A 24,652-nucleotide genomic window follows, 5' to 3' on the forward strand; every position below is an offset into this window, starting at 1 on the left:
TTTGTGTGAAAACAAAGACTATAAATAGCCTCGCCTACCAAAGCCCAGACTCCCCCTTATGGAATAGAAACTAGTGCAGCATGATGACTGCTGCATTGTGGGAACATTCAAACACTTTGATATGAAAGCTACCTTAAAAGCAGGGCCTGAAATTAGTAAACAGTACATGAGTTGCACAAATGGATTACAAAGTAAACAAGAGAGACAAGTTTAAATAATTCAAAATTTATTGAAGCAAAGCAATCGATAAAAACTGACTGAAGAGTTTTGCTCATGCTGAGTTTTCTGTGTACTAGAGTTGATTCGAAATATTACTGAGGGAATAAAAGGACTGTTTTAAATAGCAGAGCAGTAAGAGCCTCAGTTCCATGATCTCATTACAGCACTGCCAGCTGCTGCTAACTATGGGTTTTATTTAGCTTTTGTACATGGGAATGTATCCACCACACTGTCACAACAGTTTCCTTATTAAGCTTTAAAAAAAAAAAAAAAAAGAAAAGAAAGTAGCACGTATGAAATTGCAGAAAGTACAGAGAAGAGGAAACAGGCAAGGGCTTTAAAGCACACAACTGAAAAGATGGCCAAGAACAGTATAAAAGTTATGGAAAAAAAATAAAACTTGCTTCAGGGATATCTGAGACATTTAACCACATAATACAAATTCTACAGTTTCTTAAAAAGAATCCCACACAATATGTTGCCACACTGATAAAGGGCTGGCTTGTATAAATGTACATACATCCTGGTTTTTATGGTCTATAAAGAGAAAAAACAAACAAACAAACCCACAACTGAAGCTCAATAACTCACTACTCTAATGTATAAAAAAATACGGAAATAGTATGTGAGACCTAATGGATACATTATCTGTTACTACAAGAATACAATGAGCGATCCAGAAAAAGTAGCCATGGATACATCCAACTAGACAAAATACCAGTGCTGGGAGAGCTATTCTTACTCATTTGGATTTGGATTGGCATCAGGATACTGTGAGAGGTCAAAGGTTAGCACTTTGCTTATGACACAGTCTCCTTGCTGTTGATGGAAAAAAAGAGAAAAAAAAATTAGTTCATTGTTTCCAAATTAGTATCAACTTCACAGCTCGAGATGCTTCGTTTTAATTGGCAGGATTTCAAACAGGATCTGTTCATTCTTACTAGCTGCACAACATGTGCTTTATGATGAGAATGCTGTCACATGTCTGTATATGAACTGTAGACAGCATTCAAATTATGTCTTAAACATTCCGACAAAAGCATGATTGCCCGTCTGACTCAACACTTTTTTCCCCCCATTTTGAGCCTCATCACTGAAGTAGCCATAAGCCGTGTTTACTTCAAGTCTGACGGTCATGCCTGAATCTCATAAAATCCATTCTACTGTTGCGCAGGTCTCACTTCCAGATTTGAAAGTTTATAGACTATAGAAAATTCAACTTAAGTGGTTAAAATTAAATTCAGTACTTTGAGACTTTTGTATATTGCTGTCAAAGTCTCATGGCTATATTTTAGTACTTTGCATTATGTTTTATATGCACAATATTCAAAAATGCAACTCGCAGATTTGGGTCAACAGTTTGTGTAGTGTAAAACACATCACAGATGTGACACACAAGACTAATACAACATTAAAAAGTACTACATATACTGAATATCCTCCAGACAAGCTTAACAACTCTAAATGTTGGAGATGCAGATGAGGGTACACTGAATTAGGCCACCTACTCGGAAACTGTGAACATCAATACATAACTGTATCCAGGGAATCTTTGATTGGGAGGTTTCTACAGCACATATTAATTCATACTGGGGAATTCTGGATACTTTCTATCCTTAGTGAACAGATTCAACAGCAATTATGCTCAGCAGGAGATTTTTCATGCAGTCAATATATGTCCCATTGCTCAGACTGGCATATCCTGATTACTGGAGTGCCTGCATATGAAAAGATTTATCTGTAGCATAACCTTATGTGACAAACAAGCCTAAATATATATAGACTAAGTTTAATATCACAAAGCAAAGCATATATTTGTTTTTTAGTTAAGTTTTTTTTTAATTCAGGTTTGTATGTTCTTTTTGTCATTTTTGTTACGGTAGTGGTGTTATAAAATAACACAATGCTGAAATTGCAGTGCTTTATTTTTAAAATGTTTTTTCAAGTAGTACATTCTTATCTGGGTTCCCACACATGCATGCTGGGAAGCTCTCTATATCTAGATTTACACTGATCACCTTTTGGGGGGAATTTTATACATCTGTGTCAAAAAATAAAAATAAAAGAGAAACCCACCTCTGGATAAACACCTATGAGTGAGTCTGCCTTGGTGTAGAATTCCTCCTTCAGAGAAATGACAATGGCCTGGAAGTTCTGCACTGACTGGTCTTTGATGTAGTTGGCAACCTTGAAGGCACAGAGAAAATGCATTAAGACTAATGCACTTAAATCCCAAGCAATTTTGTTATTTAAAAAAAAAAAAAAATCAAGTCACTGAATCACATTAATTCTCTAAACAGACCTTGCCAATATTAGTGTTGTCCAGAGCTGCATCAATCTCATCCAGCACAAAGAATGGGGCGGGTTTGTAGCTACAGAGAAGAAGGAGAGATGCTAACATATTCCAAAACTACAGTAAATGTTATCAACTTGCACCAAGGCATACATGTAAGTAAAAATTCCCGTCTTTCTCCCTTGTTTCACCTGTGAATAGCAAAGAGCAGAGCCAAGGCGGCAACAGTTTTCTCTCCTCCTGACAAGTTGTCCATCGGTCTGAACCTCTTCCCTGGGGCCACACAGTTATAGTTGATACCATCCAAATATGGTTCTTCTGGGTTTTCTGGGCCTAAAAATGCCTACAGAAGAAAGATACACTCATTGTTAAAGCTTTTGCTTTCAGTAAGCAGGCTGGGCTCATGCACAAATGGATATGAGAAAATTATTTTCTATAACTGTAATGCAACAAATTCCAGACAAATGTTACCCATCATGGAACTGAACATCACTAATGAATTGTACAGCGGCAAGCCTCTAAAAACTTACCTGAGCACTACTGTTGCGTGAGAGGGCCTTGTAGATCTCATCAATATTGGTGGCCACAGACTCAAAACAGTTATTAAAACGATCAAATCTTTCCTTTTTGATCTGCTCAAAGGCTTGCTTGGCCTTCTTGGCTCTCTTCCGAGCAGCCTCAAACTCTAAAAAAAAAAAAAAAAAAAAAAAAAAAAGAACATTAACAGAGTTAACATTAAGAGTTCGAAGAGTACCGTCAACTTCCTTTCTACTGCTCACTTAACCACCAGCCTCTAACATCCTGCCACCTCACCATCACTGGTCTCTTGGAACTTGTCTCTGACACTCTCAAGCTTCTCCATGGCTTTCATATTGGGTGCACTGATTCTCTGCAGGATGCTCTGCTGCTCGTTCAGACGCTGCTGCAGTGTGTTTGTCTCAGCCTTGATCTCCTCCTCTGACAGTGCATCCTTTACGATGATCAAAGAGGAATAAATAAATAAATTTACATGTAACTACAAAATGTGATGTAGCTGTCACCTCTGTTGCAAATGGCTCTTTTTTTTTTAACTCTGTATATTTTAAGTATTTTTTGTGTTGAGAAAAACACTATAATATTATCTGGACCCACTTTGAGGTCTTCAGTCAGGTTGCTGTAGTCAATCTCTATAAGAGCCTCTTTGGCCAAAACACTGCTGGACGTCCTCTGGCTGCTAGACTCATCTGTCTGGGAGCTCCCCTTAAAAACAAAACAAGGCTGTCATTTTCTGCTTTAGTCTTAATGGGATTACTATTAGAGCAACATTCACTTTGTTAATGTACCTCTCCCTGGCTGATATCATCCATTGTTCCAGAACGAAGAGGCAACCTGATATCCTGCATTTTGCAGGCTTGCAGCAGGTTGTGACGGTCACTGCGCTTCTGCTCCAGTTTGGTCTCAATGGCAGTGACCTCCTTCTGGAGCTGAGTCAACTCCCTGGAATAATAAAAAGTTGTTTGTAGATCAAACTAACTCAAACATAAAATTATATTAACATGATATTAAAAAAAATATTAAAGTGCATGTGTCTGTAGCCACTGACTTGTTGGCACCACCCAGTTTTTTGCGGATCTCCTCCATCTCATGATTTTTATCATTGACTTCAGATTTCTTGGTGAGATGCTGGTTCTTCAGGTCCTGCAGCTGGGCCATTGTTTCATCAATGATCTTCATGTGTCTGTGTTCCTCCTACAACGCACATAAATGAAATTTAAAGCAATGTCAAAATCGAGGACAAAATATTTTCACCCTTCACTTTGTTTTTACCTTTTTAAGTCTCTCTATTTCAGCCTCGTCTTTCTTCACAGTCTGCTCCCACATCATGACCTTCTCCTGGTCCTCTTTCAGCTGATTCTTCTCATAGTCTACCTGGATGCCCAGACGAGTCTTTTGGGTCTCAAACTCAAGACTAAAACAAAAGGATATTAAGTTATGCTACAAAAAAAACAAGACAGATTCACTAACAAATAACAATTCACAAATTAGAAGCGACTGGATTACTGAACTGACCGCTTCTTTGCAATCTCATTCTGCCTCTTCACTTTTTCCTCCTCAAACTCTCTGATATTTCTCACGCCAATCTCTTCACAGAATTCCACAAACACCTCATCCTCCACCTGAGAAACAGAAACATTGTTGTTACTGCAATGGTACATGTTCATAAACTGACTTCTAAATGTAGCTCACTCTGCGTCAGTCTCACCAGGTTCATGCGGTCTCGCAGGTCAGTGATTTCCCGCTCACGGGACTGGATGATCCTCTTGATGTCGTTGATGCGAGGACCAAAGTTTGCCAGTTCGCTCTCTAGCTTAGATTTCTCCTGCATTACAAAAAAAAAAAAAAAGTTTTAGTGCAATAGTCATTACTTATAAACATTAAGCGGATAAAGGCTATAACCGAGCTGTACCTGCATATTGAGGGAAAGGTGACGGGTTTTCGTCTGTTCCAGATCACTCTGAGAGTACTTGAGCCTCATCTGCAGACCGTGGGCCTGAGACTGCACCTGACGCAGCTCTGCCTCCTTCCTCTTGGCCTTCATTTGCTCCTGCACAGGGAAACATGAAGTGGAAAATTAAGTGACTATTTATTAATTAAAAACACAACTGAAATCAGGAAGTATAAATGAACAGCAATTCTGTTAGCCAGAGGTGCTTTATGGTGACTGTATGTCACTAACAAACTTTCTGATGTAGGAAATATAATCACATATAAAGTCACCTTGAGCTCTTCAGTGAGTTTCTCCTTTTTCTCTTTAAGCTTGTCCACTGCCTTCTCATCCCATCGTCTGGCCTTAGCTTTCAGGTCGCTGGCCCCTCCAGAGATGACTCCAGACTTCTGGAATAGAGTGCCATCCAGGGCTACTGTCTGAACACAGATGGATAAAGAGTTATTAGGTAGAACAACAAACAATTCCCTCATCTATGGATCATCCAATCAACCATCCTTAAATTAGTACCTTGTGCCTGTATGGCCCTCCAAAAGCAATTCTTCGTGCATCCTCTACATTCTCGCAGACCAGAGCGTTGCCACAAGCATACTGCAGAGCTTTTTTGATGTGGGGAGGCTCGTAGCGAATCACATCAATCACCAGCTTGGCTCCCCGCAGTTCTCTGAGTTTCTCATCCGTTGGTTTCACCTTTGACAAGACAAAATTAAATTTTATGGGAAACATTTACCATAAAGAAATTCTCTCTGATGTGCTTTTTTAAGCAAAATCTTCATGAACCAAAAAAAATATTGATAAATAAGGTAGCTGTATCTGAATATTTTGCATTCAAGTGGCATTTCAGGCGGCTCTGAAAACAGGATTCAAACAGTCAGTGAATAAATATTCTTCAAAGACCAGTGACAACATTTAGCTTAAAAATAAAGCTGGCAGTATAATTTTGGCTCTCTCTCTCTTAACTTTCTCCACACCTGTAATGAATTTACTCCTTCTGTGACATTAAAACATGTTACAGCAGTTTTTTTAATCTCCTGCAGGTTAAAATGGGGTAGCCAAACATTTTTAATGAGTCATCTTGCTGACCACCTTCAAACTGTGTGAAGATCCATGAGATGATCACTGAGTGCAAAATCTGATCAAATACTATAGGAGGAGGAGCAATTCTTGTGAAAATGGATAAGTGCCCATAAAACAACAAATAGGACATTGACTTTCAGCACAGTTTGGCTGAACACTCATCAGGTATTCACTGTGTACATGTTTAATTAAATTCTGAGCAACAATGTATGAGAAATAAGGTTTCTTGTGAATTGTGGATGCCTTGTGCTCTGCTTAAATGCTCCAAGTGGAACATTATGTAGAATTTCACTTTCTAGCAGTACTTTAAGAGAAATCGATGTAAAATAAGAGACTGACAAATTTGGCTCACAAGGCACACCCATCATGGACATTTCATAATGAACTGTTCAAGACTCTTAAGTCGAATCATTACTTTTGTGTACTCACTTCAAGGTAGTCAAGAGGAAGGAAGGTCTCAGGCTCTCCTCTCTGCTCCTTTATGTACTGAATGCAGTCTCTGCCAGTCTTCTCTGAGTCAACAATGATGGCATCCATGTTCTTACCCAACACTTTAGTCACAGCAATTTGATATTTCTTCTGAGTGGGCTGACACAGGTCAATGAGACGACCATACTGAAAACAGAGCAGCATACATTTACTAAACAGAGTTCACGTCAGGCTTGTTCAGTGCTCTTACTGAATGCAGTCACCAGGAAATAAAAACAGATGGGTTTGCAGAGATATGAAAATCTGCAAATATAGTGCTAACGATGCCTTACCACAGAACCAGGATAGAGTCTTTTTATGCTCTCCATGATCTCTGCCTTACGCTGCTGACGACTGTTCTCCTGCCTGTCAATTCTGGCATCTCCCAGCTGCTCCATCACCTAAAGCACAGTCCAATAATAATGGGATTTATCAGCGCTGCAGCTTTGTCAGTGTTCCCGTCACAGATGTAAATAATATATACAACCCAGTTAGATGTTAGATGGCTAGCACGGATTAAGGGCCCACCAAGCAATCATTTATTTAATCAGTGCTTGTGTTTTTCCCTGATATGTGAAATGTCTGCAATGAGAAAGGAAGAAATGATACTTTGTCTTGCACACTTTCAGGAAAAGGTTAGCTACAGAAAAAGCCTGAGCTCTTTTCAGGGGCAGGGTTAGCACATGCAAACATAAACTAACCCAATTAAGAGTAGATTCAAACTGTTGTTGGCACTGATTTCTTTCTTTCCTGTGTATTGAGTACCTGATTAAGCTCCATATTGATCTCATCAATCCTCCTTTTGGCCATCTCCACTTCCTCAGTCAGCTCCTCTTCCATACGCTTCTGCTCATCTAGCGACTGCCTGATGAGTAACAGGAAAAAGAAAAAAAAAGGTGTGTGAATGACACTGTACACCAGAAAAGCCTATAAAATGAATAAGCTCACCACAGCTTTGTTCAAAACGATCCAAAATTAAGAGGAGCCTACCTGCTGGTGGCAATATAATCCTCCAATTTCTCAATACGTTTCTGGTTTTCCTCAATTTCACGGATCTTCTGTTTAATTTTGGCCTAAAGAGAAACAACAAATTGTTGTATCAAATCAGTGCAATCATTTTTTTTCTGGCACATACAAATTCTCCATTATTTTCTTCTTTACCTCTGTCTCCACTTTCTTCCTCTCCTCTAAGTCAAGGCGGTCCTGGTCAGCCTTCTGGTCACGGTTGAACTTCTCCAGCTCCTGTGCCAGGGTGGCAGCACGTTTACTGGCCTCCTCCTTCAGACGATGATATTGCTTTACCTGGAAAAAGAGACACACAGAGGGTCATGCAAAAAAAGCGATGTTTTTGCTGTTATTAATATCCTCTTAATATTAACTACAGAATTAATTTGAAAAACCAAAATTCCTAATTGCCTTGACTATTCACAGTCAGTTAGAACTATGTATGTTTACGGTAACTGCAGAGTGTGCATGTTTCAATTTTGTGAAACATTTTAATTTGACTAACATCCTGTAACTAATTTGTTATTTATTTATTCACAATGAAACATGGAAGTCTAAAACGTGCTTTTCACACATCAGACCTGATTTTCCTCCAACGTGAGATCCTGGCCTTGGCTCTGCGCCTCCTCCTCCATTCTCTCCTCAAACTCTTGCTTGGCCAGCTCCACCGCCCTCATCTCTTTATCCAGCTCATCCATGTCTGCCTTGCGCTTCTTGTACATTTTCTGGGCATTTTGCAGTGATTTCCTTGCTGCCTCAAGCTTCTTGATTTTGTGTGCAGTGTTCTCTTTGGCTTTGATGTACTGAGGCCTCTTTTGATTCAACTCAGAGTCCTTCTCCCTGTGATCACATCAAATGTTTAATGTATGTCAAGTGATTAACAATGCATGAAGTATTAAATAGCACAACTGTCATGATACTGCCACTTACTTAATTTCTTTCTCAATGGTCTGCTGCTCCCTCATCAGTCTGCCCAGCTCCTTCTTCTTGTCCTTCAGCTCCTCTTCCACATGGTCCATCTTTTTACGGTCCTTCTCAATCTCCTTGTTTCGCTGCCCAAGCTCTTTGTTCAGCCTTTCAATTTCAGTCTCGTTGTGGTACAGTTTAAAGAGCTGCAACTGCACACTAGCTCTGGCTACTTCATCCTTAAGACGCTGATAGCGCTCAGCCTAATAGAATGAAAAAAAGACAGTGATTATGATTACAGATGTATCTGATACTACATTTAATGGCCAATAACAATTTATATTTCTGTGTCAGATCCCACCCAAAACAAAAGAGTGTTTTAAGGTTTATCTTTTGAGACATTTCAAATAAAAATGGACAGAATAACTGCATATCAAGGCGTAATAATCTTTACCTTATCTCTGTTATATTCACACCAATATCAGATTTTATCTCTTTACTTAAAACTACTTCTGGGTTGGATAAATTATTGTTTCCCATGAACGTCACTGTTCAGAGAAATACCTTCACATTAAACTTGCGGGCACTTCTCTGTCTCCCAACACGCTACAGGCATTACTGTTTCAGAGGATGAAGGACTCCTCAAAACCAACAACTTTAAGATGCACGGCTAATTAGGATCAACTGTTAGATAATTATTTTTGGTTCGGCTACAGCTTCACTATTGAAGAAGCAGTTGAAACTGTTGCATTTCTGAAAGTTTATGTTCAGCTTGTTCAAACAGTGCTCGATAAAGTCTTCCTAGTCAGTCTCTTAGTGGTGGAGTTTGGTGCACTAACATGAATAACAAGTACTTCCATCATCTGGAATTGCATATAACCTAAAGTCAGTTACAGCAGAAACAGACTCATTGAATCCTATATAGAGCAATTCAGCAAAGCCAAAGACAGCCCTTCTCCTAAAAAGCTAAACATCTGCTTTCTAACAGCTGAACTGTAACGCACATTGTGACACTGATTCACAAAGGTTCACAACATGACTGTGTGGTGTTAGACATATCAATTTGGTACTGTACTAAAGATGTAGGTAACTGTACCTTACGTTTTACCTGGCTGTTTCCATAAAGTGAATTGGCATTGAATTTATTTAAGTGCTCTGCTGTGATAGGCCACAGACACTAATCATGACACTCTGGACTGTATTATAGACAAAGTGTTATGAAAAGATAAACTGCGTGGAATAAAGTTTTCAGTCTTATTTTGGGACAAAGTCACTGATCTTTAAGTGTTTTTTTTCCTCTGCAAGAGATTTCATCCAGCTAATTTTTTTTTTTGGCCTTGTCCCAGTGACCACTGAAACCACCTGCTTCATTGAGGGAGAGCCTTGGTCTTGTTAGGCCAAAATAATTTCCAATATGGGTGCCAAGTGGCAAAACTTAGCATATAACGATTTTGGTTTCAATCTCTCACTTGTGTCCTATTTAGACCCAGTAAAAATGGTATACCTCTTCTTTCTCTTGCTTGGCCTCTTTGCGCTCAGCAGCAATGTTTTTCTTGCGATGATAATTGAACTGTGTGTCCTCCTCTGCTTTCACCATCTCCTTCTTCCTCCGGTCATACTCCTGGGCCAGCTCTCCTGAACGTGAGATCTCCTCAAACAGTGCTGTACGCTCTTTGGGGTTTTTCATGGCAATAGACTCAACAGCTCCCTTCAAGAGAAATAAGAACAAAACTGAAATTTAGAATACCAAATAAAATGTTACCTGGTGTTAACTTAATCCCTGCAAATATTGATATTTTTGGGCCTCTGGTCTAAGTGCCTGAGTCATGTTCAAGATTTAAATCTCACCTGAAAGACCAAGAAGTTCCTAGCCTTGATCAGAATTCCAAGTTTTTCCAGTTCTTCACTGTATTCGGGCAGGCCCACAACTTTATTGTTGATGCGATACTCAGAGGAAGAACCTGGTGCATATTCCAAAAAACATCACCTGCATTAGCTCATTATCAACATACAAAAAATATATACAATATATACAAGAGGGTCAAAGATAACAAAAATGTGTCTAATAACAACAATTAAAAAAGTGCTATATTGTTAGTGACATACTGGGGTGAATAAGTGGATTTTATAACCATGTGACTCATCCAACAAGACTAAATCCCTAGTGAATTTTGGTTAGGTTAATTGCAATACAACTGATAAATGCCAAAGATTTTAAATATTTCTAACCTGCCAAATGCCAAAGACTATTTGTAGAAATGTTGCTTATGCTATCAGTCAATATTTTAAAAATGTTACACTGATGTTTGCGCAGCTGTACTTGGAAACCTGCACAAACATGCTCTATATCAACTCTATATCTGTATCAGTTTCTTCAGCTGGAAAGCATGTCTTCTACTTTCTGAGAAAGAAAGTTAACTAGATCAGTGTCTCTTATTTCATACAGACAACTATTCAAAATGCAACTGAAATCTATATTCAAGGATGACTGTTAATGGAGCTTCATACCAATAATGATCCTTGTGAAAGCACGTTCTTCACCATTATCTTCCTGGTACACCATACTGACAAAGGCTCTGTTGGCAGCCGGCTTCCCTACAGGCGCTCCATGGATTAGATCCTTCAGAGTCTTCACACGCAGGTTACTGGTTTTCTCTGCCAACACGAAGCTGATGGCATCCATAAGGTTGGACTTTCCTACAAACATCGACAATGACATTGAAATGTTTAGTAACCATGAAATTCTTATATTAAAGAACACATTTTAAAACTATGTTGATGCTATCTACACATTCAGTCTCATAATGATGTTTCCTCACTTGCACAGCAATGTACAGAGACTTAAAACAATGTACAAAGGTTTTTTTGATAATTCATTTATACTATATAGCCCTACAATAATGTATATAGCTTTAAGAATCCTTATACACCTCATACTTTTATACCTAATTTTATGCAATAATTCTATATAAGCTTTAATACAGCTCATGTAATTCATATTTTTACTTTGATACTTCATATTTATTTTCATATTTGTATCTCATGTTCTTATTACTTTCTATTTTATTTTATCTGATTTTTGATTAATTCTAATTGCACACCGTGGGTTGCAGGAAACAACACTTGGACCCTGTGTATGACCTGTACATATTGCAGAATTGACAGAAAATTTGACTTTGACGTTAAACAGAATTAAGTCTTTATTTGTACAGTCTAATGCAATTCAAAGCAACAGTTCTACAAATAGTCTATCCTGACGGCTATTGCAACGTGCAGTTTTCACACTTTGTTTTGATTGCTTTTCGCCAAATACAAGTTGATTTCACTAAACTTTCAAGCCAGTTTAGTTCTGATGATGCACTGCAGTGTACCACAAGAATAGACCTTTGCGAGATTTCATCTTTCTCTTGTGAAAAGCCGTTTCAAACACCAACGTTTAAAAAAGTAATAAATCATAACTTGCAGAGAAATGAAGGTGATATTAAGTGCTTATAGATATAGGTACGTCAACAGTCAATGCGAAAACGTAATTACTCCTCTAATTTAACGAGTGCAGCTTTCTACATTCTACAGCTATAAACCGAAATAAAATTTCAGTAAATGCCATAGTACCAAATGTGACCATGGAACAATAAGATACATCACACTATCATCAGCTAAAGTGCTATCCATCAAACGATACTTCTGCATTGACTGACAATCATGATATCTGAAGAGAGCGGGGCTATAGAGGTGTGTTTACCGTTAGGCTCTGCTAGCAGTTTGCATTAGCTTCGAGTTTATGTTAGCTGTCATTACATACCAGATCCATTGGGTCCGATGATTGCAGTGAACTTGTGAAACGGTCCAATAATCTGTCTTCCTTTATAGGACTTGAAGTTTTCGATCTCTATCAATTTTAAATAACCCATCTCTTTATATTTGATTAACTGGTCTGCAGCCAATATTAGCTTAGCGAAATGCTAACCAGTTAGCTAATGCTAACAACCAATGTTTACCGAACAAGGTTTCAAATACGACGCGTGCACGCAAATGAATGAACCGCTCTGTTCAAGCTAATGCTGCTGTATGCACAAGTTACATTATGCTGTGCACATTTAGTTTAAAAATCAAAAGAATAATTTATAATCTTTATCAAATACACTCGGCACGGCGGCGACAACAATGCGCCATTTTACAATCCAACAGGAAGACCCACAGGCGCGCGAGACACGAAACCTCACAGTTTCTCGCGAGACAAAAGTTGTCTGGATTTGTCGAGTTTTCTTATGACCTCGGGAGTGGATATAACTACTTAATTATGTACGTTCCGTTATTAAAAAAATAAATAAATAAAAATTGATTAAGGGGATATTCCTGTCACATTTGTCATGTATTTCCAACTTAGTGATATGTGTACATATGTTACCATGGTTACCAAGGGCCTCCAAACACAACTGGAGTAGAGAAGCGTTTTCACCGATATTGACCGAAAGAAAGTGGACCGATCTCTTACGTCAGAGGTAAATGTTGGTTCGGATCAGTGGTTTCCGCCTGTTTTTCAGGCAAATACATTTAATTTAAAGTTCAAATATGCCAGTAAAGAAGCTTGATTTGTGATGTTATCCGGTCATAACTGGAGCAAATCAGTGAAAATGAACCTCACCAGGGTGTGATATTTCACTCGGCATAGTAATTTATTTAATAATTTATTTCCAAGCAAGGTTTTCAGCTATGATAATCAGTGTGTGTGATGCTGTCTCATTAGGATCTCACTAGAAACTGCGAAAATGTACAAAGTGGATTTGCCTGTAGATCAGTCCAAGGAAAAAGCTGTGGAGAGGCGGAGGGTTGCAGAAACAGCACGGAAGGCCCGCATTTTCAACACCCGGCTTCGTGTTATGGGCCTTGACCTAGATGCACTAAACCAACAAGTCCAAGAGAAGAAGCATCAGCAACACATGGAGAAACAAAGGAGCAAAGCTCTGGGTAAACTGGTAGAATTAAAGCAGTTTAATTGCAGCCATAATACCTGCAAGGCTCTAGAAATGCTAGTCCCCTATTGTTTCAGGCCCTCTCCATTAATGAGCTTTAGTTGGTAACAGGTGGATTTTTTTTAATGCGTTACAGATAAATTGAGAATATATCAAGATGAAGCACTGATGCAGCAGGACAATGATAAAATGGAGAAGCAAAGAGCTGTGAATATTGGCCTCACCCACTATTGGGCTAATCATCAGCGGGTAGAGGACTCTCATGATGCCGATCTCAAATGTGGCCTGAAGGGGGCATTCAAGATCGCCATTCCAGAGAGTGAGCTGGGGCCTGCCAGCATGCAAATCTTTAAGGTAGGCTGGCTGTGGCAAGGCAGATGATTTGTATGCTTCAAAGACCAGTGGGAAAAAAAAAATCCAGTGAATGGTTAAATATAAAGTAATGTTACCCCTTAAGGTATTCTGTCCTTGTTTCATGTACAGGGAGAGGGTGTCGGAGAGGAGCAGATGAGGAAAGAACAAATAAAAAAGACCGAACGAGATCTGCGATCACAGATGGATGAGAATAAAAAAAGACACATGCGAAATGAGCACAGAGGTGAAAAGAGACAAACACAAGCACACACACTTAGGATTACTGATGGGCTTACATGCTTTACTCTGCAACCTCTGTACATTACACACATGCTTCATGCTTTCCTGCACAAACAATCACACACTCCCACGCACAGCCCTTATTACCAGGTGACAGTGATGAATGCTCATCCCTAAGAGCCCTACTGTAAGTGTGACTCTACGGTTGAAGAGCCTCGTACAATGGCTAATGCAGGTGTAAAAAAACACACAGACAATTTCCAAATCATGTGTGTCACAGAGATGCTTGCGAGCAAAGAGCTGGTGCAAAAAGACCTAAGAGGGCTTCAGCAAGCTGCACTCGAGGAGCAGTGTAAGAGAGCTACCCGCATCGCGCATGACAACTACAATAAGGCTCTGGTACAGTATACATGTGCATTCACAGATGGACACACAGATGTGCACACACCACCCACTAATGTGAATGCTCAAGGCAAAATCAATGGGGGGGTTGAGCCATGACATGATGTTCCCATGTGGGATTTTAAAATTAAAATTGCAAACTGAAAATGTCAAGTGATGCATACACACACTTGGTGCAGGAAGGTGGCAGTTGTATTATTTGGCACTAGGCAACATGGATGGTTAAATGGCCTTGATGTATTCATGGTTACTGTCTGTTTTTAAAAGCCTTCATTTAGCTCTTCCCTCATTTGCCTGAATGCACTTGGCTGAATCCCCTATTGGGAGGCATCATTGTAAATCCTTCAGGTCATGGTACTTTTTTATAGTGTTTAGTGGTTTCACTAATAACCACTCATGATGCACAAGCAAATACAACTGACTGAGTGGTTCTCTCAGGAGGACAGTCACCATACGGCTGACTGGTAGCTCTATACTAGGAGTAAACACATTTTAGAGATTGGGTTTTGTAATGCTTCTGAATCATCAATCATCAGTGGGATAATCAATCAGCTGTCCCTGAATCTGTGGTAAAGCCTCATCATGTCCTGTACACGCAGGCTAGAGAGCAAGCAGAGAAACTGAACGAGCAGCACAAGAAAGAAGAACAGGAGGATCTTGCAGAGATGTGGCATACAATGACGTCTGATATGATGACAGAGTGTGCAGAGGCAGCAGAGAGACAGGTGGGAGGAGGGAGGCCACCACAGGTTATACCAGACAGGTGGAAGGGGATGAGCCCTGAGCAGCTGAACATCATCCAGCAGGAGAGAGAACAACAACGTCTTGAGAGAGAGGTATTACAATCTATAGTCTACAGCAGGGCTCTTCAACTCCAGGCCTCGAGAGCCCCTGTCCTGCAGGTTTTAGATGTGTCCCTGATCCAACACACCTGAGTCAAATGGCTGAATTACCTCCTCAGTATGCAGTCAAGTTCTCCAGAGTCCTGCTAATGACTTCTAAATTTGACTCAGGTGTGTTGAGGCAGAGACACATCTAAAACCTGCAGGACAGGGGCTCTCGAGACCTGGAGTTGAAGAGCCCTGGTCTACAGTTGGGAGGGGCAGGCATTGTGCCTGGGCACTGTGTGGATTGATCAAACCTAATCTGGAAGAGTGCATGATTGTGGATTGGAATTTCCATTATTTTCTGTTCAGTTCAGTTCAGTGCTAATTCCCAACAGTTGCCTCAAGGCGCTTTATATTGTAGGTTAAAGACCCTACAAAAATAGAGAGAAAACCCCAACAATCAGACGATCTGATATGAACAAGCATTTGGTGAGAGTGGAAAGAAGAAACTCCCTTTTAACAGGAAGAAACCTCTGGCAGAACCAGGCTCAGGGAGGGGCAGCCACCTGTCTGGACTGGTTGGGGATGAAGAGAAAGAGTTTTTGCCACCTGTGTCAACTTCTTTACACATATTGTTTTCAAAAAGGATTGTAACCATTTCAGCTGAGATGACTCATTCACAGATTTTTGTAGAACCTTTAAAGTCCCAAAGCAATAGAATAATTCAGGATTTGAAAGAAAAACTACAAAGTCTGTAAGCAATCAAGCAAAACCTTAAACTGTATAGATAATGTAAAAGTAAGTCAGTGGATAGATATAAGCTAATGAAATAATACAATATTTAAGAACTGCAGTCAGAAATAAAAGCAACCAAAAAAGCAATAATACAGTATTAATAGTAAAAATCTATAAGCATTATAACTTCAATCCATAAATAAATAGAAATTTGTTAAGATAATAATTAGAACCAATAACAGACCAGTATAAATGACAAGTTAAAACCAATATCAGAAGATCAGAAAATTAATAAAATCAGAAAAATAAAGTTGATAAAATAAGCAGAAATAAATAACTAAATGAAAAATAATACTAGTGAAAGACATGGATAAACAGGAAAGTTTTATATAAACAGACAAACTCTGTTTATATAAAACAGAGATTATTATTTAATAATAATTATTATATAATAATAATATATAATAATCCCCATTTGAAAATTGCACATGCAACAGAATGGGGTGGATAAAGTAAGAAAAATACAAGATAAAAATATAGAAAAATATGTACATTCAAATCATTATTTGCTATCATCATAAATAATATAACATATATATGTAAATACAATATATAAAATTGAATTTGAGATGACTGCATGTCTTTGGGAGGAAACCCATGCAGACACAGGGAGAACATGCAAACTCCTCACGGAGAGGCCCGGGCGGAATCAAACCCAGAGCTTCTAGCTGTGAGGACACAGTGCTAACCACCATGCCACCGTGCTGCCAGTTACTGGGGTTAGGTTAATTGGTCACTCTAAATTGCTCATAGGTGGGAATGGTTGTCTCTCTGTGTTAGCCCTGCAACAGGCTGGCAACCTGTACAGGGTGTACCCTGCCTCTCACCCTATGACAGCTGGGATAGGCTGGGATAGCCCACCCCACCCCACCTCCGCGACCCTGAACAGGATAAGCGGAAGAGAATGGATGGATATTTAAGATATTGCTAGTTTGCAAAAATAAAGGAGCATGTGCAGATGAGGAGCAGAGTGAGCATGTGCATTGGAACAGAGGATCAGTCCTCTCTCAGTACAGAGGTTAGACATATATTTTTTAACCAGTGGAAAGATTTCCTATATTGGTCATTATTACAGCTGAGTTAAAGGAGCTACCTGCTGAAAACACTATGGTGTTTGACCAGTAGGTCATGAAGGGGATGTGATGTGTTGTCCAGTATGTTCAGCAGTTTGTACAACATCCTCCTCTTAATAACTAACTCTAGGGGCTCCAGGGTAGTTGCCAGCCCAGAGTCAGCTTTTTAATCAGCTTGTTCAGCTTTCCGGTGTCACTGGCTCTAATGCAGCTACCCCAACAGCAAGCTACAAAGAAAATAGCACTAACAGTAACAGACAACATTTTACTGCATTTATTAAATGACCCAGACAGTCTCAATGTTACATTTTCAGTCCAGTCTATTGTGGGGGTGAGCACCCAGGTATTTGTAGCTCTCCACAGTCTTTTCCCAGGATACACTGCAGCACCTTAAAAATAAGAACTAAAATTTTAAAATCAATTCTAAAGCTAATTAGAAGCCAGTGAAGTAACAGGAGCACTACCGGTGCTCATGGAAGGGAATGACTAAAGATTATGATTTAAAAAAAAAAAAAAAAAGCTTAAAAAATCCAGGTCCAGGCACTCAAAGTAGGTTTGAGCAAGTAATAAAGGGCCTTTATTTTAGTGTGCTGTAGATATTAAAAAAATAGGCCTCAAATCTCCCGTCAGTGCCTGGACCTGGATTAACAGGATCAACATTGATTTCAAGATGAAGCAGAGGTCAGAATAAGCAACATAAAAGTGCTAGCAAAACCTTTCAACATAATTAAATATAGGGTATAGGTCAGTTTATGACTGGGTGCCGTTACATGCAGATAGAAGCCATAGGACTTCAGTAGATTATTCAGCTCTCAAGCATAGCATTCTACAAGGATATTAACAGCACCGGAAATAAGTATGGAAATCAGTATAAAATCTATATAAAGTCTAGGAAAGCAAGTCATGAAATACTGAAGGAGCCTAGCCTTTATGAAAACAAATCTAGTACAGTTTTAGAGTTATTTCCTTTCTGTTTTCAGAAACAAAAAGATGCTGAAAAGATTCAGGATGCAGCTTGGGACCTCAAGCTGCTGAAACTGACCAGAGAAGCCGAGAAGGAGGACAGGAGAGCAGCAGAGCTGAGGAGAGAGCAGAGAATTCAGATGGACCACTACAACATGCAGCTGGCTCGAGAACAGCTGGCACAGTAAGCACTGCATGCAAACACTCACTGATTAGACACTAGTCAGCAAATGTCTTTTGGGTTTAGGCAATCAAATATGAAAATAGAGATTTCAGATTTAACAACAGTGTTTAGGGACAAGTTACTTACTGTGTTTTGCATTTTTTCCCCCAGGCAGGAGTACCTGAATAAGACACTGTACACCAACAAACCCACCAAGGACTTCTTTTATCAATTCAACACCAGCTCTCGCTGACTGCTAGGCACCTAACATTAGTTTGTCCTCTTGTGGCATTGGGCTAAATAATATTCATTAATCAATGAATCAGTGTGAATCGGATCAGTGGTAATCATTGCTTAAGTGACAATTATTTCCTATTACTAACAAAGAAACGTGACCCTCTTCTGGTAAAGATTGTTCCACATACTTTATTTTTCAGTCATATATCCAGTTACAGTGGTAGCTTCATAATGCAGTTACAATATTGGCCCCATAAGTGGTACAAGAACCCCAACTCCAGTCATCCACCCATGACACATGTAGGCATCATCATATTGTGCTAATACTACACCCCACACTCTGCAAAGAGGCACATCTCTCCCCAGCAGCGGCGCACACTCCCTACCTTTCCTTGCCTCCCCTGTTTTCTCTTGCTCCCACTTAAAATATCTGTTTTTAAGTCCTAGAGAAGCTTCTCTACACAAACCAATTCATTTTCAGCAGATTTTTCTTCTGTAGCTATAAAAAAGAAAAAAAAAAAAAAAACAACAACAGTGAGAAAGCAAAGATCAGTGTTCCCAGGTTTCCCCTCTGAAACATGAAAAGCAAAGAGTGAGCGGCAGTCGAGTGAGTATCTGTGTGTGTACACTCATTCCTCATTCAGAGCTAACATTTGCCCCCAAACACTGACAAACACAGATGTTTAGCAGCAGATAGTTGAGTTAGAATATTGGCATATTTTGTGTCATTCATCGCTCCTGTATGAAAATAGATTTTTTTTTTTTTTAAAAAGCTTTATTTGTCCTGAGTGTGTCTGTTTAACCAACAACAGGGAGCTTACACATACCTCCTTCAGCACCACTAGCCTTTTTAGACATCTCATATACTACCTCAGAGATTGTCGGTTGATATTGGGCCAGTGGCATGCTTTTATTTGGGAAGGGAGAGTATTGCATATAAGAGTTCCCCATGGCTCACTGCATTTCTGCCCCGCATAACTGCATCAGACAAAAACTCCACAGATATTCACTTCACTGCATTGCTGGATGATTAAGGGCATGAGCGCAATCTTAGCTCTAAGTGTAACTACTTTCACTAAAGGACACTAAATGGACTTTTTTTTTTAATTTTCAATTTTTGATATGTTTGCAAAAACATCTACATAACAATGTTGCTTTTTTTTTTTCCTTTTTTATTTTTTTCTTCCTTTATTCAACTATGAAGTATTTTTGCTACACCCAAATCTCACTGCGATCATTTTTCAATAACAGAAAAGGTTGAATTCATAGCAATAGCACAGAGGAGGAAAAACTACAATTTGCAACATTTCAAAAATTAAGTGAAGTGGCTTTAAACCTGCACATTTTTCACATTTTCATATCAAACATGGTTCTGTGAGGGTTGTATTTACAGTCAGAGGGAAAACAAATAGTCCTGGCTCTTCTTATGACTTTACTCTCCAGTACCTTTTAGCTCAGATTATTTTCAAAAGCAAGTAAATAGTGTCTGCCTAGCCCTGAAAAGAATACATTCTCTGTTTGATATAAACAACTACTTTTTTACCTTTATCATATATCAAATTGCAGCCTTTACAACTGTCTACAATATCAGCTTGCATTGAGAAAGGTTTGAAAATAAAACTTGAGAGTGTTTTCCTACTAGAGGCCACTCTCTAATCTGAAATATACATAAATACTGCTCCTCAGTTTGTTTAGTATGAGATGAACAGGTATGAAAGATTGTTAAGTAGAGACAACAATGTTTTAATACAGTGTAGAAAGAGACAAAGACAAAGATACAGAAAGCTACACATAGGCCATGACACACACAAAAAAAATTACATCATTTCCAATAATGACATTACACTTCTGGTGGGAAGGCGAGAGAGTAATGACATCAATCTGGTGCTTTATGCAGACCCAGCAGGCACAGGAACTTATAAGGATCATGTACATATCTATAATACTGTATTATGGCTAAATAGGTAAGTGTAGATGCAGCTATATACACCAGATGCTACTCAGCATTTTCACAGCAAGTTCCACTTAATGCATCCAAATGGTAAGAAACTTGGCTTCACTGGATTTTACTGAAAACATGTCGATCTATGAAATATGTTGTAGGTTTTATAGAAATTGCGTAGAAAACAATATGAAAAAAATGATTACATAACAAAAATGACACAACAACAACAAAAAAAAGATGTTTTGTATTCAAACACATTTGTAAGAAAACAAACAAAAAAAAAAGCCACTGTCAAGTACAATCGAAGACATCAAATGGCATTAGACATACAAAATCATGTGGGAAGTACATCAGACATGATTCATATCTACGATTCAAGAATTTTTTTTCACAGCAGCATGTGAGCTGTCTGTTTCCCTACACTGGGTTCCACCATCATCCTTCACTTTAAACGCACTACTCTGCATCTCTACATGACCATACCTACACAACCCCTGATATTTCTAACTGTACAACATTCTGTCTTTATGCTTCTGCAGTGTTGTTTGCTGAGAGAAAGAGAGAAGAGGGAGAGAAATGAATGTTAGTCATTTTCATTAGTTGTAAACTGCACAGGAAAATGAGGGGAGGTCAAAGGACATGTTCATGTCAGTCAGGCTTAAATCACTATTGTTATCCACTACTTTGGACACTCCTTTGGTCAACAGTCTAGTCAATCAGATGACTACCAGGGACATCTGAATATGATTGTTTATTAGTCGTCGAAGTACAGATCAGCAAGTCAGTAGGGAACAGGAGCATATGGGCACATACGTGTTGACATATTTTGGTCTGATGGTCCCCGGTGGATGTGTGGGGGTTAATCGAGGATGGTGACTGAGTTGGGCACGCCATTGGTGGCAGGGGAGAAGGAAGTGGGGTTGAGCGGGGAGTTATCTGGCAGGCCGTGGAAACCTTCGGGACCCCCACTGGGACGACTGATCTGGCTGGCCAGAGACTCATCCATGTTGAGCTCTGTGGTCATGGCACTGCTGCCATTGTAGTCCAGGTTGTCTTCACTGCAGAGCTTGCTCCCCTCACACAGGGACGGCTGGCTGGCTGTTCGCTTCTCCTCAAGATCACTGAAGCATGAAGAACAGAAGAGGTCAAGGGTAAGAAATATTATCACAAGGCATACGGAAAATGTACTATTATATACCGAAGGCTGACTATTATGTACTAATCTTTGATTTTGTTTTGTTTTTTTAGCTTAAAAGTAAAAAAGTAGATAGTTACAGGTTATAAAATGTGACCATGTCAAGTGAATATTAGTGGATTTTGGACTTTTGATTTGACATAAAGCTACAAACTTTAAAAGAACATTATGAGCATATTAATCAGTAAAGCAATACATTACATTAAAATTAAACTGTTTATGGGAAGGCAGGAGGTAAATAAGGCACTGGCAGAGGTAAAAAGCAAGTGGGTTGAGGACATCACAGCATACCTTTCTAGAGATCTGCATAGCAGGGGCGGGCATTAGGGAGGAGAGTGACAATGAAAGGAACACAGAGGGTTAGGAAAACCAAATGGTGCTGAGGGAATCACGGCTGTGTTAGAAATCAATCTGTAAAAATGTAGCAAAGCATTCAAGGAACCAGCGTGCATTCAGATGACAAACCTGTACTCTCCGAAAGTTTCATCCTTCATAGGCCGTGCTTCTGAGTCCATTGGACCCTCCTCTTTATCTTTAACTAAGAATGAGACAGAATGTTGGATTTCATTATCAGTCAGATCTTAATCTTGTTTCTCTCTAAGCTACTGTGAGTCCCAGATCTCAACGATGACATTCTGTCAAACAGCAAGATCAAATCAAGAATTCTTAGGTGGAGCAGTATCTATTTATCTGTATTACAATTTGATTTCGACTTACTTTCTCATCTGGCTTTCTGAAAATATAACAACCAACACTTTTAGTGTTGATATTTAAATTACAAACATTCAGAATAATTTATTTTTATAATAACAGTAGGTATTATCAGATTAATTATTCAGTTAGTCGCTGCTTTAGTATCAGCAGAGCCAGCCACTTCTCTCTCATGTGGAAATTACTATAAAAGGCTGCCTTTTTTTCTCCTGTTCAGTCAGACATGCACCTGCAGGGTGCAGAGCCATTATTTTCCTTCTTTTTTTTTTTCTTTCAGGGCAGAGCCTCTTCCTTACTATCACAGCAAGGAAGTTTAAGCTTAGAGGTCTGTCTTACTACATGTCTGACATGAAAGCTGCAAGGCAGAAAGTAGGTTGAGTGAAATGGGACAGTTATTTACAGTTAGAAACACTGTTCAGATCCCAAAGTTAATGAACTGTTTGGGAAGCATTTAAAAGAACATGCAGTCTTCTCCCCAGCTGGTATAATATCTTTACGCTGGTGCAGTAAGGAAGTAAGTGTGTCTTTTTCTGCTGCAGTGTCAGAAAGCTTTATGGCTCCAGACTGGCCATTGTTACCCACACAAAGCTTGTGAGGACTTATAAGGGGTAAAAAGGGAGTATTTCTGCTTGTCAAGCTCTTAATAACACTGCTTCAGTTTAATATCTTTACTAATAATAAATACTCTTCAGGGTACATCACACTTACCTGAGTATTTTCCCCCTTTACTCCTCTTAATGAAGCAGAGAATGAGCAGGATCAACAACAACAGGCCAATGGCACTCACAACGCCAATGAACCAGCCCTGCGTTGCAAAGCTTGGCTGCATCTCTGTTACTCCTTAAGAACGAAAAAAGAATGTGGTGGGAAAAGGAGTTAGTTTTTTGTTTTTTTTGTAACAGGAAGCAGGAATAAAATAGAAGGCAAATGGAAAATATGAAAAAGATGGGAAAATCGAGATAAAAGAAGCAGTAAAATCTAGAGCAAAAGAGACAGATCATTATGCATTCTGACAGGCTGGCATTTCACCAGGGAACCAAAGAATACAGCAAAATACAGCAAACAAACACAAGTAATGGATCATTTCATATGGCTAACCAAGCTCTCTTTTCACAAAAGTCTTTGAAAGCACTTCACAGGCAGAGAAAGAGCTGCAAGACACTCTCTGTAGAATCAGGCTTTATATTTTTAGCTGCGGGAAGCCCAGTGGAGAGAGCAGAGCGGATGAAAGTAAGGAGGATGAATGAAGGCTCATAGTACCTGTTCCTTCTGTCTCGATGTCAGTCTTATAGAAAGTTTCGTTGTTGTAGATGAAGCGTAATAAATAATGGGAGCCAGGAGTCAAGCCCTGGAGCTGGTAGAAAGACTGAGAAGAGTTCACCTTCTCCGTCTTCTTCCATTTACTGCCATCTGCAGAAGCACAACATGAACCTTGTTTCTTTTTTTTTTTTCTTGATCAGGATTGTGAAGCTACTCCCACAAGGTAATAATCCTTTTAAAAGGTTGAATGCAAACAGGCTTAACTTATGCACACATTAGTGTGAATATTATACCATTCTTGTTGAGGTAGTGGATCTGGAAGCCAACATTCCTGTGTCTCTTTTTGACGACCCAGCTAAAGTTAACTGAGTTTTCCCCCACAGACAGGCTGATGTTGGTGGGAGCTACTGTAATACAGTCAGACAAATATAAATCAAATGTGTGATTTAATACAATCTAACTTTTTATGTGAACCGGCTTTATACCTCCATCCAGTGTGGTGGCACCCTTCATCATGATAGGCACTCCATGCCGAGTGGCAGTGCGCCCCCTAACGTAGAAACGGTAGTGGCTGTCACGGTCCAGGTTCTTCAGGGTGAAGTGGGTGACTGCGGCGCCATCTATTTCCTCCACCTGCATGGGGCTGTCATCAGTCTCTGTAACTGACCACAGCAATGCCAAAAAATCCCAAAACATTTCATCACTATTCAGTCGTCAACACGTTTATGGATAAAATATAATTCAGGGTTACATGTAGCTGACAGATGAGCTCACTGGGACGTTTTGCTTTTGACATTTTTTTTAGTGCCACTGTTTTCTCTGGAGATGTATCGCGAGGTTTTTCCAATGTCTGACTGCAGCATAGCAGAACTCACAACTTGCAGGATTTTACTGTATGTTCACTTTATTGGCAAAGTTGAAAAATGCTCACTCTCTTGGTACTGCAGTAGATATCCAACAAGCACTCCATTGGGCTGGCCAGGAGGTGTCCAGCGGAGGGTCATTTCTGTCTCTGATGGGCTGTCTAGAGTCAGGGTCAAGGGAGGACCAGGAACTAGCAG

General features: G+C 39.4%; 3 protein-coding genes across 5 annotated transcripts in view; 1 reads left to right on the forward strand and 2 right to left on the reverse strand.

The window, feature by feature from the left end:
- Window positions 1-209: 209 nt before the first annotated feature.
- Window positions 210-12,640, reverse strand: LOC115783493 (structural maintenance of chromosomes protein 1A). Its single transcript, XM_030734345.1, has 26 exons — window positions 12,256-12,640; window positions 10,962-11,150; window positions 10,302-10,414; window positions 9,958-10,161; window positions 8,478-8,716; window positions 8,129-8,387; window positions 7,704-7,844; window positions 7,533-7,615; window positions 7,308-7,407; window positions 6,836-6,943; window positions 6,504-6,689; window positions 5,508-5,687; window positions 5,270-5,416; window positions 4,959-5,096; window positions 4,755-4,871; window positions 4,562-4,668; window positions 4,319-4,460; window positions 4,095-4,240; window positions 3,835-3,988; window positions 3,644-3,751; window positions 3,326-3,482; window positions 3,043-3,197; window positions 2,704-2,855; window positions 2,522-2,591; window positions 2,296-2,406; window positions 210-1,038 (listed from the first exon to the last, which is right to left on the reverse strand). Exons 1-26 carry the CDS (start codon window positions 12,362-12,364, stop codon window positions 958-960), a joined length of 3,696 nt encoding a protein of 1,231 aa, XP_030590205.1. The 5' UTR covers window positions 12,365-12,640; the 3' UTR covers window positions 210-957.
- Window positions 12,641-12,782: 142 nt separating this feature from the next.
- On the forward strand, window positions 12,783-18,960 carry ribc1 (RIB43A domain with coiled-coils 1). The gene is made up of 8 exons (XM_030734348.1): window positions 12,783-12,955; window positions 13,201-13,421; window positions 13,563-13,780; window positions 13,910-14,024; window positions 14,301-14,419; window positions 15,022-15,258; window positions 18,098-18,264; window positions 18,415-18,960. Exons 1-8 carry the CDS (start codon window positions 12,855-12,857, stop codon window positions 18,494-18,496), a joined length of 1,260 nt encoding a protein of 419 aa, XP_030590208.1. The 5' UTR covers window positions 12,783-12,854; the 3' UTR covers window positions 18,497-18,960.
- A 233-nt stretch (window positions 18,961-19,193) lies between these two features.
- Window positions 19,194-24,652, reverse strand: part of l1cama (L1 cell adhesion molecule, paralog a) — a 47,193-nt gene continuing 41,734 nt past the window's right edge. The window contains exons 22-29 of one of the 3 annotated variants that reach the window (XM_030734343.1): window positions 24,523-24,645; window positions 24,077-24,253; window positions 23,885-23,995; window positions 23,592-23,741; window positions 23,040-23,171; window positions 22,086-22,158; window positions 21,912-21,923; window positions 19,194-21,546 (exon numbers count right to left, since the gene is read on the reverse strand). In XM_030734343.1, the coding sequence (XP_030590203.1) occupies window positions 21,285-21,546; window positions 21,912-21,923; window positions 22,086-22,158; window positions 23,040-23,171; window positions 23,592-23,741; window positions 23,885-23,995; window positions 24,077-24,253; window positions 24,523-24,645 (1,040 nt within the window). In that variant the 3' untranslated portion in view covers window positions 19,194-21,284. Of the gene's footprint in view, window positions 21,547-21,911; window positions 21,924-22,085; window positions 22,159-23,039; window positions 23,172-23,591; window positions 23,742-23,884; window positions 23,999-24,076; window positions 24,254-24,522; window positions 24,646-24,652 lie in introns of all 3 variants that reach the window. The other 2 variants (XM_030734342.1, XM_030734344.1) reach the window with 2 other exon arrangements.

This window comes from Archocentrus centrarchus, chromosome 7 (genome assembly GCF_007364275.1).
Source record: "Archocentrus centrarchus isolate MPI-CPG fArcCen1 chromosome 7, fArcCen1, whole genome shotgun sequence".
NCBI lineage: Eukaryota > Metazoa > Chordata > Actinopteri > Cichliformes > Cichlidae > Archocentrus > Archocentrus centrarchus.

Coding starts and splice junctions, on each gene's coding strand:
- ribc1 (XM_030734348.1), top strand. CDS start 12,855: ATGTTACCATGGTTACCAAGGGCCTCCAAACACAACTGGAGTAGAGAA. Junction 14,420..15,021: donor ACAACTACAATAAGGCTCTG/GTACAGTATACA, acceptor CTGTACACGCAG/GCTAGAGAGCAAGCAGAGAA. Junction 18,265..18,414: donor GCTCGAGAACAGCTGGCACA/GTAAGCACTGCA, acceptor TTTTTCCCCCAG/GCAGGAGTACCTGAATAAGA.
- LOC115783493 (XM_030734345.1), bottom strand. CDS start 12,364: ATGGGTTATTTAAAATTGATAGAGATCGAAAACTTCAAGTCCTATAAA. Junction 6,690..6,835: donor GACTCTATCCTGGTTCTGTG/GTAAGGCATCGT, acceptor CTCTGTTTTCAG/TATGGTCGTCTCATTGACCT. Junction 4,669..4,754: donor TGCGAGACCGCATGAACCTG/GTGAGACTGACG, acceptor TCTGTTTCTCAG/GTGGAGGATGAGGTGTTTGT.